Source organism: Strigops habroptila, chromosome 4 (genome assembly GCF_004027225.2).
Source record: "Strigops habroptila isolate Jane chromosome 4, bStrHab1.2.pri, whole genome shotgun sequence".
NCBI lineage: Eukaryota > Metazoa > Chordata > Aves > Psittaciformes > Psittacidae > Strigops > Strigops habroptila.
The window spans coordinates 83,514,701-83,532,684 of record NC_046358.1 but is presented as its reverse complement, the minus strand read 5'-3'; the positions used below and the strand labels follow the sequence as shown (position 1 = coordinate 83,532,684).

The 17,984-nt window shown below is 46.0% G+C and overlaps 1 protein-coding gene across 3 annotated transcripts in view; it reads left to right on the top strand.

Annotated features, from left to right (window-relative positions):
• The window catches only part of TOM1L2 (target of myb1 like 2 membrane trafficking protein), a 58,331-nt gene that overhangs the window by 34,625 nt on the left and 5,722 nt on the right, over window positions 1–17,984 (top strand). The window contains exons 10-15 of one of the 3 annotated variants that reach the window (XM_030484471.1): window positions 867–990; window positions 2,660–2,777; window positions 4,706–4,781; window positions 7,777–7,842; window positions 15,114–15,173; window positions 17,783–17,819. In XM_030484471.1, the coding sequence (XP_030340331.1) occupies window positions 867–990; window positions 2,660–2,777; window positions 4,706–4,781; window positions 7,777–7,842; window positions 15,114–15,173; window positions 17,783–17,819 (481 nt within the window). The remainder of the gene's footprint in view (window positions 1–866; window positions 991–2,659; window positions 2,778–4,705; window positions 4,782–7,776; window positions 7,843–15,113; window positions 15,174–17,782; window positions 17,820–17,984) is intronic. The other 2 variants (XM_030484472.1, XM_030484473.1) reach the window with 2 other exon arrangements.

Below are 17,984 nucleotides of genomic sequence, written 5' to 3'. Positions count from 1 at the left end.
GGAAGACACTCCACTAAAACATCTCTGGTTTTACCATCCTTGGTGGATTTTCTTTCCTCTATTAACTTTTTTGGTTGCTTTTGAGTCTATGTGGACTTTGGGCATTCACAATGTCCTTGTGCAGTGAGTTCCACAATTATGCAGTGAGTTGTACTATACATTTTTATGTATTCATGTGGGATTTTCTATATAATAAATACTTTGCTTACATTTGATCACAGTGTCTTATAATACCACTGTGCAGGTTAATTTTCTTAATGCTACTCATAGTTTTAGGAACCCCTCTCATCTCCTTTTTCAGCAGCCCCTTTCCAAGTTGAAGAATTACAGTTCTCATTATTCTTTCAATGTTCAAGACCCGAGTTTGTGATGCATTCTTATGTGGCACTGTTACATTTTCCATTCTGCATTCTTCTAACCATTGCCTCCATTCACTTTGCCTGTTTGGCTGTTCCACTGCAGTGTGGTGCAAAATCCAGCACAGGCTCTGCATGGTGACTTTAGTCACAACAAAGAAGTTTTGTTTCTGGAAGCAGTTCATACCTAATGTGGAAGATGGCAGCAAATTCAGTTTGACTTAGATTTTGACTAAAAGAGGTGGAGAACACAGAGACATCAACTGGAGAGATGTTGATGACCTCCAGGAGAGTTTCTGGCTGTGCTGAGCAGTCAAGCTGAGGGGTTTTTTGGTGGCTGACCCTTTTGATTCTGCATTTATCACTGTGGTATCCAAGAGGCTGGTCCATTTGGCAGCGTGCAAGAGAGATCTTTTTAGGAAGCACCCATTATGTTTTGATGTTTAGTGTCGCACTGCAAGAAGAAACCTCTGCCATGTGGAACTTGCTGTGTTTCTCGTGTCCCAACAGGTACTGAATGAGGTGACAGAAGATAACTTAATAGATCTGGGTCCTGGCTCTCCAGCTGTAGTGAGCCCAATGGTTGGAAACTCAGCCCCCCCGTCCTCACTTTCTTCCCAGCTTGCAGGGCTTGGTGAGTACCTGATCTGAAGAGTGCTGATGAACACCAGGCTCAGTGCATGGACTTTTTCAAGCCTAACACGTCTGTGGGTCTTGAACATCATGCAGGGGCTGCTGGGCAATCCAGGTTTGTGATTGCAGGAGCAAGTCTGGCAGTTGCTGAGGTTCCTGTGACCAGTGTGAACACCCAGTTCAAACCCTTATTGCAGTGGGCTGTTGGGATTTACGAGGAGCCATTTTCACTTGTGGGTCAGGGAGTTTCTGTTCCTTTTGGCTTTCCACTACCTGATTAATGTTGCCATGTGTCCTTTGGAAGGTTTGGGTATGTGGGTTACAGGATTAGGAAGGCTTTTCCACTCCCCTCCACTGTAGAAAACTGTATTTGAGAACCAGCCTGGCACAAAGGGAGACAAGACTGAAGGAAAGGGTGCAGGCTCCTGATCATGGTAAAACTTGCACTCTACTTTTATTTCTGCTTAGCTATAGCTCCATGAGATCAGTGTGGTGAATGTTCTTGATTCCTCTCCTACAAATAATGCTTAAAAACTTTGGATGAAAGGTTTTATGAAACTCTTAAGTGTTTTACATTGAATCAAACCAAAGATTGCTTGATAGGATCACTTGATTTGGCTGAAGGTTTTCCACCTCTTTCAGCACTGCACCAATATCCTGTCACTTGATTTGAAACTTGGTTTCACAGTCAGTAGGTGAGAGAGAACATTGTGGAGAAGACTTAATATCCATGCCCAAAATCTTGGACCATGTTAATGAATGGACCATGTTAATGAATGGGATGGTCCTATTTGGGATGAGATGGGCAGCAAGTGCACACCAATTCCCAAATGCTGGCTTCTCGATGAGGAGTACTTATGGTGTGGTGCTTCCAGGAGGAATAAGACAATCTCAACATTTGTCTTTTAAGAGATGCATGATCAGCAGCCTCCAGCCTCTTCTGGACAGAACTTGAGTGCTGCAGCTGTAAACTAGGTGATATCTATGGGGTCGGCCATCAGGTCGAAGGAGATGATCCTGCCCCTCTGCTCTACTCTTGTGAGACCTCACTTGGAGCACTGTGTGCAGTTCTGGTGTCCTCAACATAAGAAGGACGTGGAGCTGTTGGAGTGAGTCCAGAGGAGGCCACAAGGATGATCAGGTGCTGGAGCACCTCCCATATGGAGACAGGCTGAGAACATTGGGCCTGTTCAGCCTGGAGAAGAGAAGCTGCTGGAGACCTCAGAGCAGCTTCCAGTGTCTGAAGGGGGCTACAAGGATGCTGGAGAGAGACTCTTCATCAGGGACTGTAGTGATAGGACAAGGGGGAATGGCTTCAAACTGAAACAAGGGAAGTTCAGGTTAGATATAAGGAAGAAGTTCTTTACTGTGAGGGTGGTGAGGCACTGGAATGGGTTGCCCAGGGAGGTTGTGGATGCTCCATCCCTGGCAGTGTTCAAGGCCCAGTTGGGCAGAGCCTTGGGCAACATGGTTTAGTGTGAGGTGTCCCTGCCCATGGCAGGGGGTTGGAACTAGATGATCTTAAGGTCCTTTCCAACCCAAACCATTCTATGATTCTATAGCTGTCCTGCATTGTTAGTGACATCCTCTGTACCCTATCCAGTCATTGCAATGGGGCTTGCATATGGTTTGCTGTTCCACTGGTTTAGTTTCTGTGCCTCTGGTTGCAGACTTGGGTACAAACAGCGTCAGCGGCACGCTCAGCTCCCTCCAGCACTCGAATCCTCGTGATGACTTCGACATGTTTGCGCAGACAAGAGGCAGTTCCTTGGCTGAGCAGCGAAAGAAGTATGTGGAGTTTGTCTTTAGCACTGTTTGAGTCACGGTGTTGCTGTTTTCCAAGGGCATAAATCTGAAACTTCTTGACTTCGTTCCAGAGTGAAAAAGTAGTTTTGGTTTATGTTTTTGTGCTTCTAATCCAATCCTAATCCTGTTGGTCATTATTAGGATGAGCAAATGGAGAAGTTCCTGCTGCTGGGCAGAGCAAGCCAGCTGAGAAATGTTATTTCACTGTCACAGTTAATGAGCTCACTGGAAACCTGGAAATGTACTTGCCTTTATTTCTGCAGATGCTTCCTCTCATAAAGGCTTGTCATCCCATCCACCCGGCCACTGCTTGAGCTACAGGAGCATAAGGGTCCTTCACCTGAAGGTCATGGATATACTTTGGTGACTGAATTACTGTCATCAAGGGCTTGGAAACAGAATTACCATCCAGTTAAAGTCTCCCTTTGGCCCAGCAGTCAGGCTCTTGCAGGCTGTCAAGGCCGTGCAGCTTGCCTGGCTGCCGTGCTATTCCTAATTTGTTTATATGCAGAGGGCTTGCATCTCTAGAGCTGCAAAGCTGGCGCTTTCAAGGGCATTTAACAGGTCAAATTATTTTAATGGGAAATAAATCTATGCACTTACTAAGAAATCCTTTGATCCCTGTCAAGCGAGATTCAGTAGAAGACACACTTGGGTATTTTTCTTTCATATATTATTTCTTGCCTCCAGGTTTCAGTTTCTAGAGGATGTAGTGGCTACGAGCAGTCAGAATAACATCAATATCTTGCCTCAAACTAAGAAATATTGTTAAATAGTTTAGCTCAGACCTTAGCAAATTGTCCAAAACATAGCAGCTTGAGCCAGCAAATTTATCAGGATCTTTTATTTGCAGTTATCAATATAGCCATTGGTACTGCCTCAGCTGTAGTATCAGTGTTGAGAAGACGTGCTCTGCTGTAGAGGCGTGCGTTACCACTGGAGATTTCAGGCTGAGAGCCCTAATGTGTAGTCAGAAAGGAGATGCATTGCAGAGAGATCTAATAGAGGTCCCTCTGTCTCTTGTGCTAAATGAAGCACGAAACTAGTCTTCCCACACTGCACTTCTATCTCATTCTGCGAGCTAATGGAACAAGGAGCGCATATCAGTCCCTGATTTCACAAGGGAGGATTGCTATATCTTCCTTGGGTTGTATGCTGTATAAATGGAGCAGCAGCAAGGCAGGGAAGATGCGAGTGTCACTTGCTGTGCTGTGCAGGTGAGAGCCTTTGGGTGCTGTGCTCAGAGCCGGGAGAAGGCAGCAGGCTGGAGGAGGAAGGGCTCCTCCTGCTCAGACACGCAGCTCCTCCCAGGGGCTGATTTACGGGCAGGTCTTGGTGTCTGCTTCAGCTCATGGCTCACCACTGTGCTCTGAGAAATGATGCTCTTGCCTCTGTCACCTGGCTGCGACATGTCCCTTTTGCACAGCAATTTCAGAAGCTCTTTTTATTTGCTCTGCAAATAGTGCATTTATTTTGTCTGCTTCTCTGTAGTTGCTTGGTTGTTTCATCTGCCTTTGAGTCTCCCTCTCCTGCCGCCCCCCATGCACATACCAAGGTCAGGCTTCCAAATGTCATCTTCAAAGCTTTGCAAAACATAATCTGTAATCTGGCCTCCTATCATAGTCCTCTGCTAGCTCTTGGACACGCTTATGGTGCCTCATAACCTATTTGCCTTCCTTTCATAATGCTGGTCTTACTCTTTTTGCTTCAACGTGCTTACTGAAACTGATGGATGGTCTTTATACAGCGCACGCTCCTCCTCTTGGAATACACTTCGTATGTTTGAAGTCTTGTTAAGAAAAAGAACATGCTTTCTGATTTCCAGGGGTGTAAATCAGAGTAGCAAGTGCATTCCTTGTGGGTGACTGCTGGACTTCCTTCTATTTCTCTGGTTTGTTCCTTTCTTGCAGCGTGACATATGAGGATCCACAGGCTGTCAAAGGACTAGCGTCTGCCCTGGATGTTCGAAAACAGAACACAGGAGGGGTAGGTGGTTGCTCTGTGTTTTGTTATCTGGAGCCGTGCATGGAATCCAAGCTGTAGGCAGCTGCTTTTGACTGAGACTTCTCATTCTGTATTCCAGCAACATGCTAGCACTGGCTATTTTGAAATTGATATCTAGGAGCAAGTACTTGCGCAGTAATGATCTCTAAAGAGCCGCTACTCAACACACCAGCCTAAAAGAGATCATAATCAGAGTGGGTAAATTCTCCTGTGTTCTTGCAGCTTGCCTGCGGGAGTTCAGCTCTTTGACTGGAATCACTGCTGAAAAGAATAAGTGGGGAATGTCTTGTGAGCACTGGTGTGAATTTGGTTTGGTTTTGCTTATGAAAGTTGATGCAGTCTTAATCTATTAGACGTTGCTCCAAGTGCATGGCTATGTGAGCAAGTTACAGGGAGAGACTTTTAATGCTTCCCATGCCTTGCTATAAGTGCCCTTGCATGCAGCCTGATCTGGCTGTCCTAGGGCAGGCTCCTGCTATCTTGTGTGGGCAGAGGAGGCCCGTGTGCTGTCACCTCACAGCAGCTGATGCTAGAAACGTGTTTGAGAGATGGAGCTTGGCCAGCTTTGCCTGCGTGCCTTGGTGAAGGCACAAATGAAAAGAGCTTTCAGATCGTCCCTCAACCCCTTCCTACCACCCTGCTTTTTAAAGCTGTCCTGCTCTTTTGTGCTCAGCTGTCAGTTTTGAGATGATGGAGCAAGGTCAGAGCCTTTCCCAGCCTGTGCTGACCACTAGGGAGCATGGCAGAGCCAGTGTAGCCCTCACGCCTCCCTCCATGGAGAATTGCCTCCCCAGGCCTTGGCTGATCCCGCCCTAGTTCTTTCATAAGTTGAAATGGGAGCGCTCAGGGCAGCTGGCATGCCTGGCAGCTTGTGCTCTGAGCCACGGAGAATTTGCTTTGGGAGCCAGCTGGGGTCAGATCCCAGCTGCCTGCCTGCCTGGGCCATAGTTCAGTGGTAGCAGGGCTTCAGCAATGATTCCTTACAGAGCATCACCCCCACTCCACAAATCCAGCTGCTTGTTCCTGTCCCTGTCCTCCTGCAAAAGGGTAATTTATAACCCAGGTCAGCCCCATGACCAGTTTCAAGCTCAGCCCCACAAACACTCATACCAGCAGTACTGAGGGAAAAGGGGGAGGCAGGGGGAGAAGTACATTAAGGGAGGAATGAGGGAGGAATTCCTGAAGCCAACGTGACAACCCAAGCCCCCAGTATCACCGAGCTGTGTTGTTGGCAGGACCTGGGAAAGGATTTGAGGCTCTCCTCTTTGTTCCTGGCTACCCAAACGCAAGGGGCTTGCATTTAGCTACTGGTCAAGGGGCTCTATTCCCTTGGTGGCCACGGGGTCGTGTCCTTATTTATTAACACTTTTGTTCTCAGCCAGTTCTGCCTGAGGCCCTGATGGGACGTGTCATTCACACCAGCTCTGTCCCTAGTGTTGTCAGTTCAAAGGGCTGTGTCTAAGCTAATCTGATGGTCAAAGTATTTTTTGAGGCAAACGCTTTATGGGTGGTGGAACTTTGGGCTCTGAGACGTTGTAGAGAATTTCAGCCTCTTTTCAAAGGTCTTGGTGACTGCATCATGTAATCAGAATAGCTTGTTTTGAAATGCAGTCGTTCGTGGGTAAACACCACTTCGTGTCAAGTGTTTGTGAGGCTTGTGGGTGTCTCTTCTTGAAGGAAATTAAACCCTCCTGAAGTTATGTGTGTCAAAAAACCCTGGCAGTGCTCGGTAAACAAACGACACACATTCATTTGGGTAGAGAGCTAATTTAAGAACAGCTCTAGGGAGGAGCCAAGAGGTTCACAACACATTCTTCACACATGTCTTGTTCCAGGGGTAAAATTCAGCACATCCGACGTTTCTAATGTAGTCATTCTCAGAATGGTCTGCAGGGAGATGGCTGCTCACGTGGCATGAGCTGTCTTTTAATATGATTTAGCAGCTGGAAACGAGATGAGCTAAAAATAACAGTTTTCTTAATATTGCTTTTCCATGTTGGGAATTGCTTTTGTTGCCACAGAGTTGTTGCGTGATCACAACTGGGAGGAGAGGTGGCCAAGAAACAATCCTCTAGTGTTACCCAGGGAGGAGATGAAGCTGGAGTGATTTTTCTCCCCCCTTTTTTCTCAGCACAAGTACTGAAATGAGATGTAAAAGATTACAGCTGATTCTCCATTCTGCGTGGAACTGGGGACAGGAGAGGGTGGCCCATGTATATGGGTGTCATACATAACCACACCAGTGGCTCTGCTGAGCTAGCCCAGTTCTATCAGGGCTGGTGGGCTGGAATCAGTGCCGATCCCAAGCAAGCCCCTCTGGAGCTGGAGATGACTCTGCATCCAGGCCCTGGCTCAGGGATGAGATGCTGAAGGATAAGGAGCCGTCTTGGGAGTCTTTGTGTTGCTGTGCCATGTAGTCTGCAACTGGAACTGGGTGCATCAGAGGTCCTTTTCACCTCTGCTGCCTCTCAAGAGGGGCGCTTTAAAAGGCTGCCAGAACACTGCCGTTACTTACCCTCCTGCTCAATGCCATCATTAGAGCTGTCACACTTAGAGTTTGGAGCAGAGTCTGTCTGCTGAGATCAAGAAGGTAACTAGAGTGTGCTGCAACTCACAGCTTCATAAACAAGGGAAACTCCACAGTGTGTAACACGGGTGTTTTCCATCCTGATTTTAGTAGGTTGGATAGCCTATACTTTTTCTTCTAAGAAGAAGACAAACATCAGCCTCACTACTAGCCAGTGATTTGGGGTTTTAATATCAGTGTGGAGGAAGTGCTAAAATACCTTGAACTGTCTGTAGGAAGTGCAGAGGTCAGGGGGAGGTCTGTCCCTCCGCAGACGGAGCAGAGGGGGATGCAGCTCTGTGTGTGTGTGTTACATGTATGTGAAGTTTTAAACTTGCTGCTGTTCTATTACTTTATCATGGGTTGTTGCTGTGGTTTCTTTCTTTATGGACCTTTCTGTTCTCAACACAGAGGAGAGGTAAAGGTGGGAACTCAGACATGGAGCCCATAGACAAGTGGCTAATTACACAAGGAATGGTGAGGACTTCACCAGTGAAGCGATTCCTCCTGCCCACCCCAGTCCCTTCACCTAGAATAACCATCCTCCATTCACCTCTTGTCCTGCCCTACTGAACCGCTTGAAATCAGACAGTACAAGGAGTTTATTCCCCACCTACATCATTTCCAGGGGCAAAGGGAAAGATTTGCACCAATTCCTGGTTTATACAGCACAAAGGCCCGTATCCAACTGAATCATATGTAGAATCCCACGCTGCCTTCAGAAGAAGCTTGGGGATCCGTTCGGTTCCTTATACTGTCTTGATTTATTTATGCAGTATCCACTTTTCGAGGGATAAACACAAGTCTCCTGGATCTTGTCCATAAAGAGAGCACTTCCCACATGTCTTTAAAGCAGCCTTTTCTGGGAGTGCTTAACTTTGGAATAAACATATGGAAGTTGTAGGATCATACCTAATGAAATGAGTAATGTAGGGGTAGTTCTTTATGAAAGGAAGGGAATGGGAGAACTGCTCTCCAGGTTGACTTCTTGCACCCCACTGGCATTAAGATTCAGACTCCAAAAGGTATAAGAGTGTTTCTGGCTTGAAGGATTTAATTCCCATGTCTAGTGATGCCAGTGCTCTGATAAAATCAGGCTTCTGAACATCACTGAATCTCTGCACATGTTGACCTCGTTTGAAGTTGTCCTTCATCAACGCGCTTGCAGAGAGCAGTTCAAAAGCCTGCTTTAAGTGCAGAAGTCAGAGGTAGGTAAAAAATAGCCTCAGCTATGCCTTAAAGCCAAGTTCTAAGACCAATTTTGTGGTTTTTTGGATGCCATAATCCATCATTTGAAGTGTTCGAGATTAGTACCAATGATGTGACTGTACAAAGCCCCTCTGAAGCAGTCCTGGCTGCAGCCGAGTTCAGAAAGGCACCGTGCAGGATTCCCTGTGGGCTGGGGTGCACTTGCAGTGCAGCGAATGGGGCTGGGTGTCAGGAGGCCCATGGGGCAGGAACGCCTCACTCCAGGGAGAGCCTTGCATGTCCCAGACCAAGCTGCTCAGTGCTTATAGACACATCGCAGACAGTTTAAGGTTGAGAAAATCCAATATCAAATAATCTGTAAACACTTTGTATTTATTGTTCTAGATTTAAGGCTAATCCAGGTTATTTCTGAGAGGCAGCTTGTGAGTTTGTCAGGAGTTTGCATGGCTGGTACATGCCATCGGACACGTGCATCTATTCAGTTGTATCTGCCTGCCCACACAAGCACCCAAAAGCAGTTGTGTGCCTGCAAGCACACAGGGGTAAACCCAGCTGTAGGTACCTGTCCTTGGGAGCCAGCATTTCAGTTTGGTGCTTGTCAGAGACCCACAGCTCAACACCAGAGTGAAAAGCCATGAAGTGTGCAGCGTTTGCTCCGCCTCTGATAGTGTTGACTGTAGTTCACAGAGGCTCTTGCTGTTCGGTAGCTCTGTTGCAGCCTGAGATGTGCTGTGCCACTGTTAGATGTTCATCCATAATGAATAATCCAGTGATTTAGTTAGTTCCTCTTCTTTGCCTTTCCACTGTTTACAAGAGCGGGGAAGCATGAAATCGGCACCCCTGCTGTTCACACCACTCTCACCACTGCTTTATTAAGAAAACAAAGACAATATTCCTTCATTGGCTTGTGGTTATTCAGCCTGGAAAAAGGATACTGCAGCATTCATGGAGGCATATGGATTTGGGGAGGGAAAGGGGTCTGGCTGTCCAGCCAGCCGCTGCTCTTACAAACCTGTCACCTTGTTTGTATGCTAAATATGAGAGAGAAATACCTAAACCAAAGCTAAACTAATGATTAACTCTGTTCTTCCTCTTAACTGGCTGTAGTTCTTAACCATATTTATTAACATGACTTTGTAGCATTTGCAATAGCAGTGAAATAATTAGCATCCCACGTATGAACTTGAGGTGCACATTCCTTGGTAGCTTTTTGTACTTGGAGATGAGGGGGAGAAGAGGGGCGAGCTGACATTGCCATTACCTGTGCCTGTACAACACTGTGACCACTGAAAGGGCATCCTCTCCCTGCCAGAGCATCCCTTGTGACCTGATGATGTTCTTTCCAAACCATGATATGTTTTAGCTTTAGGGTTGAGTTCTTCCCACTCCATTTCTGGGCATCCCAGTTCCACCAACACTCCTTTGCAGAGGAAGGCTTGCTCAGGGCCTCATGTGTACTCTCCCAGTGAATTTGGCAGTGTTGCTTCTGTTTCAGCTTCATCTACAGCTCGGTTCTGCTGGTAAAGGGATGCCAGGACCATGGAGACACAAACCACACCTTTATCCATTCCAGCTAATGTAGACAAAAGTGATAGCTGCAGAAAAGTTTGTGGTTCAAATATGACTTAGGGATGACAACTGAGCTGTTCCAGTAATGGGTCTGTTTGCAGTGTAAGGCCTGGGGTTTTGCAAGGCAAGTGTCATACAGGGGTTTGTATCAGCAGCTCATAGGCACAGACTTGAGCATAAGACCACCATGTTTTAGTGCAGCTAATTCCAGTTCCCTTCTCATGAGTTTGGGCAGCTATTGAGATCTCTTAATTTGTTAGAATCATCTGTTACCCCGTTCACATGCCACGTGGATATTTGTAATGAAAGTGAGAAGTAGGTGTTGCTTAAGCCACCATATCAGGGCAGTGGTGTTATTTGGGAGAGTGGCAGGGGAAGAATGAAACTGAACCAGAGGTCACAGAAAGTGATAGGAACAGCTTTCAGCATTGCATCTCGACCACCAGCAGCAGCACGTCTGGCTGGAGAGGAGATTCCTCTTTGTGGTAAAGATATGTGAGTAAAGATTAGCTGAAACCTTTGCTGAGATGTTGTTGATCAGTAACAAAGCGGGATGCCGCTGTGTGCCTTCGGTAGAGAGATAGGATCTAAGATGTGGAAATGCCTTGGGTAACGTGAGACTGTTAAAATACGTCATCTTCTTGGAGACTAAAGTGCTTGAGTTGTGGACGGATAGAGAAATAAACAGGGGAAGATCTCATTTCTCTGATGTGGTAGGACCCCTCTCCCTTTTGAAGGCAAGCAGGCGTGTTCCCTTGTTCTGAAGACCACATGGGTTTCATTCCCTGTCCAGCCATGGCATTTTATGGAGCCATTTTACAAGGACACCCACATGAACAAAGGCTTTCACTGCCTGGACATGCCATCAGATCCAGATGGGCTGGTTGTTGTACGGGCACAACAGGCTGTGTTTGGGGAGCGTACTGCACCCGAGCTCTTGCCTTCCCCAACTATGCAATGTGCAAACACAGTTCCAAGTAATCAAGTAGCTAATTAAACCCTTACATGTAAAGTCAAACATGTTCTAATATTGAGGCCAGGCAGCTGTTTCAAGATTACAACAGCTTTAAATAGGTGGTAAGGCTGTAGTAGTAAGCTGGAGTAGACTGCTAGTATGCATCTTAGTGCTTGTTCTGCTGCTCTGGGAATGACAGACCTTTCTTTACTACTGCTAACTAATGGGGGGGAGTGAATAGCAACTAACCAAGTGTTGGTGTCAGCTTCGTTAAACACCTAGAAAGAAGTGGAATTAACTAAGCTACTACAAGGCAGTAGTCTAGCAACAATTAGCATGAACCTTGTTAAACATTTGAAGAACATTAATGAGCTCACCTAGAAACCTGAATTGTCATTTCATACCTGCTTCTTTTCCAGTGGGATCATTTTTAATAGAAATAAAATGTGATGATGATAACCTTAAACTGTCTTTTTAAGGGTAGAATATTGGATTATGTGACTTCTGAGGAAATATATTGGCAATACTCTTTGGCTTTTGATTGCTAGGGAGAACACCAACAGGATCTAACTTAGATCGAAGTAAGACCTTGAATTCCAGGTTCCTGTGGGTTTTGTGGGATTGAGTGCTCCCTTTTGTTCCCCCAGCCCTCCTTTTCCATTTCCCTTTTGGGATTGTTGAGATGATCCCATTTGTAGGGTTTTTTTTCCAAAGACTAAATAAAAAAGGAATTTGAACAATGAGCCCAACTTTTAATTCAAGCCGGTTACGTAAAGCACCCAAAACTATTTTGTGACTTAACTTCCATTTACTTTGAATATAGACTCAAAGAAATCACAATATTGTTATAAAAACAGCTCTTGCAGCCAACAGTGACTATCTAGGGAACTGTCTTGCCAAGACTCAGAGCTTCACTAGACCGTGTATGTTTGCATAATCAAAGTATTAACAAGAGGGTATCCCATTCTGGAGCCATTTCCATGTAGTCTGTGGCTGTCACTGCTGTTTGTTCCCAGAAGCTGTTGTCTTTTTTTAATGTGTAAACCAGCTAATTTAGTTTTACATTGCTTCTGTTGTGGTTTAGGGGATTAGTTTTAACAAAACTCCCCTCCACACTTTTCAGTTCAGGGGCTTCTGGAAAGGGGAAACTTGCCAAATACGCAAGAGACTGGCAAAAGCCAAACTTCTGTGTGTGGCCACTTTCGACTGGAATATAAATGGTGCAATCTGAGAGTTAAAGCATTTTAAAACTTCCAGTTACTCTTGAGAGTTTCCCCCTTCTTTCTTCTCGAACAAATTAAACCTGATACATGGAACCCATGTTTTATGGGGGAACTGGGGCTCAGTCTGACACAATAAATTGTGTTTGAGGAGGGTTTGAGGAGGGAAGGAGCAATAGATACAAACTCTTGGCACTTCTGTGGCGTGCTGGAAGGTGGGGGAAGCTTTTTAAAAGGTCAGTGCTGAATAGCAAAAGGCTGACATGCTCAAATGTTTATCCTGCAGTTCTCTCTGCTGCTTATATATGACCTGTGAGAAGTGTTCTTGCACTTCTGAGGTTTGTGTTTGTTTCTTCTAGAAAGTGGGCCTGTCTGAAAGTGGAATTCCTTTACTTTTTATTTAAATCTTCCAGAACACAGCAGCACAGGCTCCTGCACTGCCGAGCTGTTCTTCCAGGACTCCTGCAAACTCAAGAGTCCATTTCTTGCTCAGTCATCTGTCCTGTTTTCAGGATAACCAAGATTTGAACTGTGTTGCTTCTAACACAGGGACTGCATAATATACTTTATAGAACAGCTGCTCTTATTTTACTCACAGAAGAGCAAAAAAACCCCTGCTGTTTTCTTCCTCCCCTCCATACACATTTTCTTATCCTTAAAGAAACCTTCAAGTACCTTTCTGAGCAGCTCTGAAGGCTACACCTCCCAAAGCATCTCTTATTGTGTGCGGTGTTAAGCAATGCAGGAGACAGGCAGCAGGGAAACTTCTGCAGGAGCTTTTAGGTTGCTGTAGGCTGAATAATTTCATTGCTTTGTATCTCTAAAGCCTGTGTTCGCCAAAGCTGTTAAAGTAACAAGCCAGTTCTGCAAGATGCAACTTGTCTTTGGGAAGGAATGTGTCGGAAGGTGTCTACAGAGCCCGCCTCTTGTTAATGGCCACCTCGCAGGATGTGCATGATTCAGCTCTCCGTTGCAAGTTAAAAAGGAGCAATTATCCTAAATCTGACCCATTCCAAAGGAAAAGGCAGGAAATCCTTTTCTGTTTGGGATCTTCATGTGTTAGTTGAAAGCAAAATGAGAACTTGCACCTCTGACCCTTCTTGGATGTGTCCCATGCACTTTGTGCAGCAGCCTGCAGAGTCAGAGCTGGGCCATCTTCCCAGTGCCTCTTGGTGGGAGGTGCTTTGGGCTGAGCCCTGGATTTCCACCCGTTTGACACAACTAACCCACCTTCACAGACCTCACCTCAAGCAAGGGCTTAACTGACCTCCTCAGTGCAAAGGGCCGCTTGATTAGAAGAAAAAGGCTGGGTAGGATGGAGCTTGGAGCAACCTGGTCTAGTGGAAGGTGTCCCTGCCTGTGGCAAGGGGTCGGGACTAGATAATCTTTAATAATAATAAGATAATAATGCATAATAATAAGGTCCTTTATATGATTCCATGAAAAAAATTCTTGAGGAGCTCTGCTAAACAGCATCAGCCTGTGCTGCTGCCTCTGTAATTCAGCATCTCTGTCCTCTTCCACTAGAAGTCCTTCAGCAAACTATATATCCCAGTGAATTCATCTGCAGGGCCTCTTTCAGCTCTTCTTCCTATGAGAGGTTCCAGGCAAAGCTGTAGACAACCCCTGACACCTTTCCTTCCTAGCAGAACCTCTCCAGCACCACAGGGTCTCTTGCCCACCAGCCCCATTGCTGCGCTCTGGCCTGGATCCTGCGTGTCTGACTTGGCTTTCCAAGTGTTTTTCAGGTTGTCCTCACGAGATCTATTGTGCAGCTTTCCTGTTTACCTCTGCAGCCCTCAGTTGTATTGAAGCAGGGTAGTTAAGTCAGGAAATTCTACACCTAATAGGCAGTAATTTCCCTCTGCTGACCCAGTTGCCTGCAGCACTTTGTAAATACACACACTGAAATAACTTCAGCGCTCAGCACACTGCTGTCACCATCACCCAGTGAAATGTGAGTGGGTTTATCACAGGGGGAGATGCAAACCTTCCATGCCTTTTTGTTACCCCATCCATGGAGGCCTGACGAGGAGTGGAGTGTGCTGTGCTTTCCTTCTGTGCCCATGCCAGGAGCTGCTGCCCCATCCTCCTCCTCCCCTTCGCCTTGGAGGCTCCTCACTTTATACTGGCACATGTTGGGTTCTGTTGTGAGAGGGTCATAGAATATAGAGCTGGGACGGTTTTGCTTTAATCCAGTGTGCCAAGGCTCAGTGGTGTGGTGGGAGGAGGATCTGGAAGGAAACAGGACTGTGTACCCTGCGCTCTGACTGCCTCCACCTGCAGACAAGGCCAAATTGTTTCCATAGGAGTGTTGCCTGAAGAGCTTTGAGCCCCTCTTTTTGCTAACCCTTCACCGTGCCTAATACCCATTGTACAAAACAAAAGGTGCAAATTTAACCGTTCAAAACCTAACTGAGATCCAGTATTCTACCCTTAAAAGCTTTTCACGATCAAGATTAGAATCATCAGTCCATCTTGATGGTTTTAATACGTGGTCGAGAAGTTACCCAGCTCACGCTGGCATCGAGTCACGTCATTCCCCCATAATCTTCTCTTGGGTTGTTTTATTTAGCCTTGTTGTTCATAATTTCCTTCCCAAGTGTTTCTTTATTTGAAATGCCATTTATATTTTGTTGCCTTCCTTTTTTTTTTCTCCCTTCCAGCACATCTTACACCTTTGTTTTTGTTTTGTTTTTAATCTTATTTCTGGCGTTTTCCATCGCTCTGTGGCCATGATTGTGGATGTGTTTTGGTTTTTGCCTGCCTTGCTGTTCTCTCGCTGCACTCCCTAGATCCCTGTTGCACAGTCCTCTGTCATGGATGACATTGAGGAGTGGCTCAGTACCGACTTGGTGAGACTCTTTATATTTTCATTTTTCACATGGGCACTTGTACACGTAACTATCAATGCATTGCTGGTACTTCTCCTAACAGGAGGCAGTGAAACTTCCAAATCATAGAGCTTATTTCCCATGGAAAGGAATACCTAAGCAGGAGGAGGTAGGGTTGTCTTCAGCAATTCAATCAAAACGTTGGGGTTTCCATTTCTGAGTTGTTTTCTTTTCCCTTCTCCATGTTAACATCATAGACACCAGAAATGGTGTGTTTCTGGTCCCCTGACAGAAAAGCATTTAAACATGTGCTGAAGTTTACCTCTGTTCTCCACCTGACTTAAAGCACATGTTTAAGCTTGTATGGTAAGTACCCACTTACGTGGAAGCACGATTCTAAAAGATGCTAGATCAGGGTTTAGCCTCCTTTCAGATCAAGATGTCTCTGTTCAATTGGCAAGCAATCATGACATGGTTCGTAATAGACTCTGATAAATCTTTATTATTACTTTCTTCAGTGTTTATAACTTTCAGTTTCTCCTGGCTGATTGTTGTCTGGTAATTATTAAACAAACGAAACACAGAACTAAAAGTAGCTTTTCCTTCATTCTGGAGTTTGTTTTGCTGTCCCAGCACACAGTGGTTTAAGCAGTGGTACACTTTTATTCTGGTTTCTCTTTTTAATGTAAGCATCTGACTCAAATTAACCAAGTGCATTTTGGAGACGGGTGGTGGGTCACGTTTGAGACTTCCTTTAAACATGGTTTTAGTGAACTGAGCTGTTTCCTTGTGGTCACCATATTCCTAAGGATCACAGGATCCCAGACTGGTTTGGGTTGAAGGGAGCTTAAAGCTCATCCAGCTCCAACCCCTGCCACGGGCAGGGACACCTTCCACTAGAGCAGGTTGCTCCAAGCCCCTGTGTCCAACCTGGCCTTGAACACTGCCAGGGATGGGGCAGCCACAGCTTCTCTGGGCACCCTGTGCCAGCGCCTCAGCACCCTCACAGAGAAGAGCTTCTGCCTCAGAGCTCATCTCAGTCTCCCCTTTGTCAGATCATCTCCTTCCATTCTTCCAACTTCAGATATTGTCCCTAGGTAACTCCCTACTCCTTAAGGTTTCCCCCAGCCCCTCGCTATTGCCTGCTCAGCTCCTGGCTGGGGGTTCAGGCTCTGCTCCCTGGCTCTGGCAGCAGAGCTGCAGGCACGCTCCAGCACGTCAGACCAGAGGAGCTGACTGTGCTGAGAGGAAGAAAGTGCTTCTCCTCTCCAAAGCCTCCTGAAGTGCTTCAGCAGACTCTGGGTTTCAGTGTTTGAGCTTGGCGCTGGTAGAAATGTCCCTGGGTTTCAGCTGCAGGTAGTTTTTTCAGGCCTGGGTCCAGGAAGTCAGTTTCAAATTGAATTACAAACTGGCCTCATTTTGTTAAAGAAACACAGTAAACGTAGCATGTCCCCTCTGCTTAAACAGGAAACTTTTATCTTTGCCATTTAAATGAACTTAGCAAGAGAGAAGATCTTATGGAGAGATCTCGAGGTAGCTCTGCACATCTGTCATCCCCCAGCTAGTCTTGCTCAAAAAGAACAAAGCAGACAAGGTTTGGACTGGAGTTTTGGGTTTCACTCTGGGTTCCCCCCCCTTCATTTTTGTTCATGGTTCATTTCAGCTGAGGAAGTTACAGATTAGGTTGTCTAATTATTACTTATTTCCTTACCCTTTTTGGGGTACATTGGGACTAACAGTACCTCTGCAGGTGAAGCAGTGGCTGCTGCGTGTTCCTCTGGAAACCTCTGCAGTAGAAAGCTAGTAGATTCGAGGTGGCTGTAATGCTGAAGGCATTAAAACCCTTTGTGAGGCCAACCAGCATGTTCCCATTCTCCTGGCAGAGAACCCAGAGTATGGAGAAATACTCTTCTTTTTCAAAGCAGGTTTTCAAGTAGTATTTTCATCCATCTTTAACACCCCGATGGATTGACAAGGATGCCACATCCTTGGACTTTTAATTTCCTTGTTAAAGCACTGTTGCAATGCACCCGGCTGGTAGAAATGCACTGGCATCCCAGCCTTCATAGCTCAGGGCCAGCATCCTTCAACCAGCCCACCCTAGGCTTGTCCTTGTACAGCATGGGCGTCAGGAAAGCTGCTGGATCTGGTATGAAATCTCAAATGAATTCCCACAGGAGGAACGTTGGCCCCAAACTATTCTGTGACACGTGTCCTTTGTCAGCTAAAAGTGCATTTTATTTGAAGAGACAATGCAAACCACAGTCCTGACACTGTGACAGAGAACATGTCATCTTGTCCAGTGTTTGTGTGACTCACACAGCTCAGGTTTTGACCAGACCTTACTGACTGAAGTGGAAACAGCACTGGTCCAACAGGGCAATTTTAGCTATCCACCAGCAACCTTCAATAGCATCTGCAGTGCTCATCCTCTTGCTCTTCAGCACAGGGAAATGTGTCACCATTGGCCTCCCAACGCAGGAGCTGTGTGATTTCCCCAGGTCACCCTGCTCAAATAGTTACCACATGGAAACAAGTGGTGGAAACTGTACAGTTGCATTAAATGTGTGTAGAGGATAATAGTGAAGGTGAAGCCTGTGTGCTCACACATCTTTTTGTTCCCATTGCAGAAAGGAAACGAACCAGAAGAAGGAGTGACCAGTGAAGGTAAGCAGAGAAGCCCATGGCTGTGGGTTGCTCTCTGGTTAGTGCACAGCCTGAGTTATCCGCTTTGATCCCTGCCAAGATGCTGGCTTCTCCCAGCCTGATGTTCCCCAGCAAATGCTTCTGCACTCGGAGAGGCGGGAGGAGAGCATTTAAGAGCAAATGAAA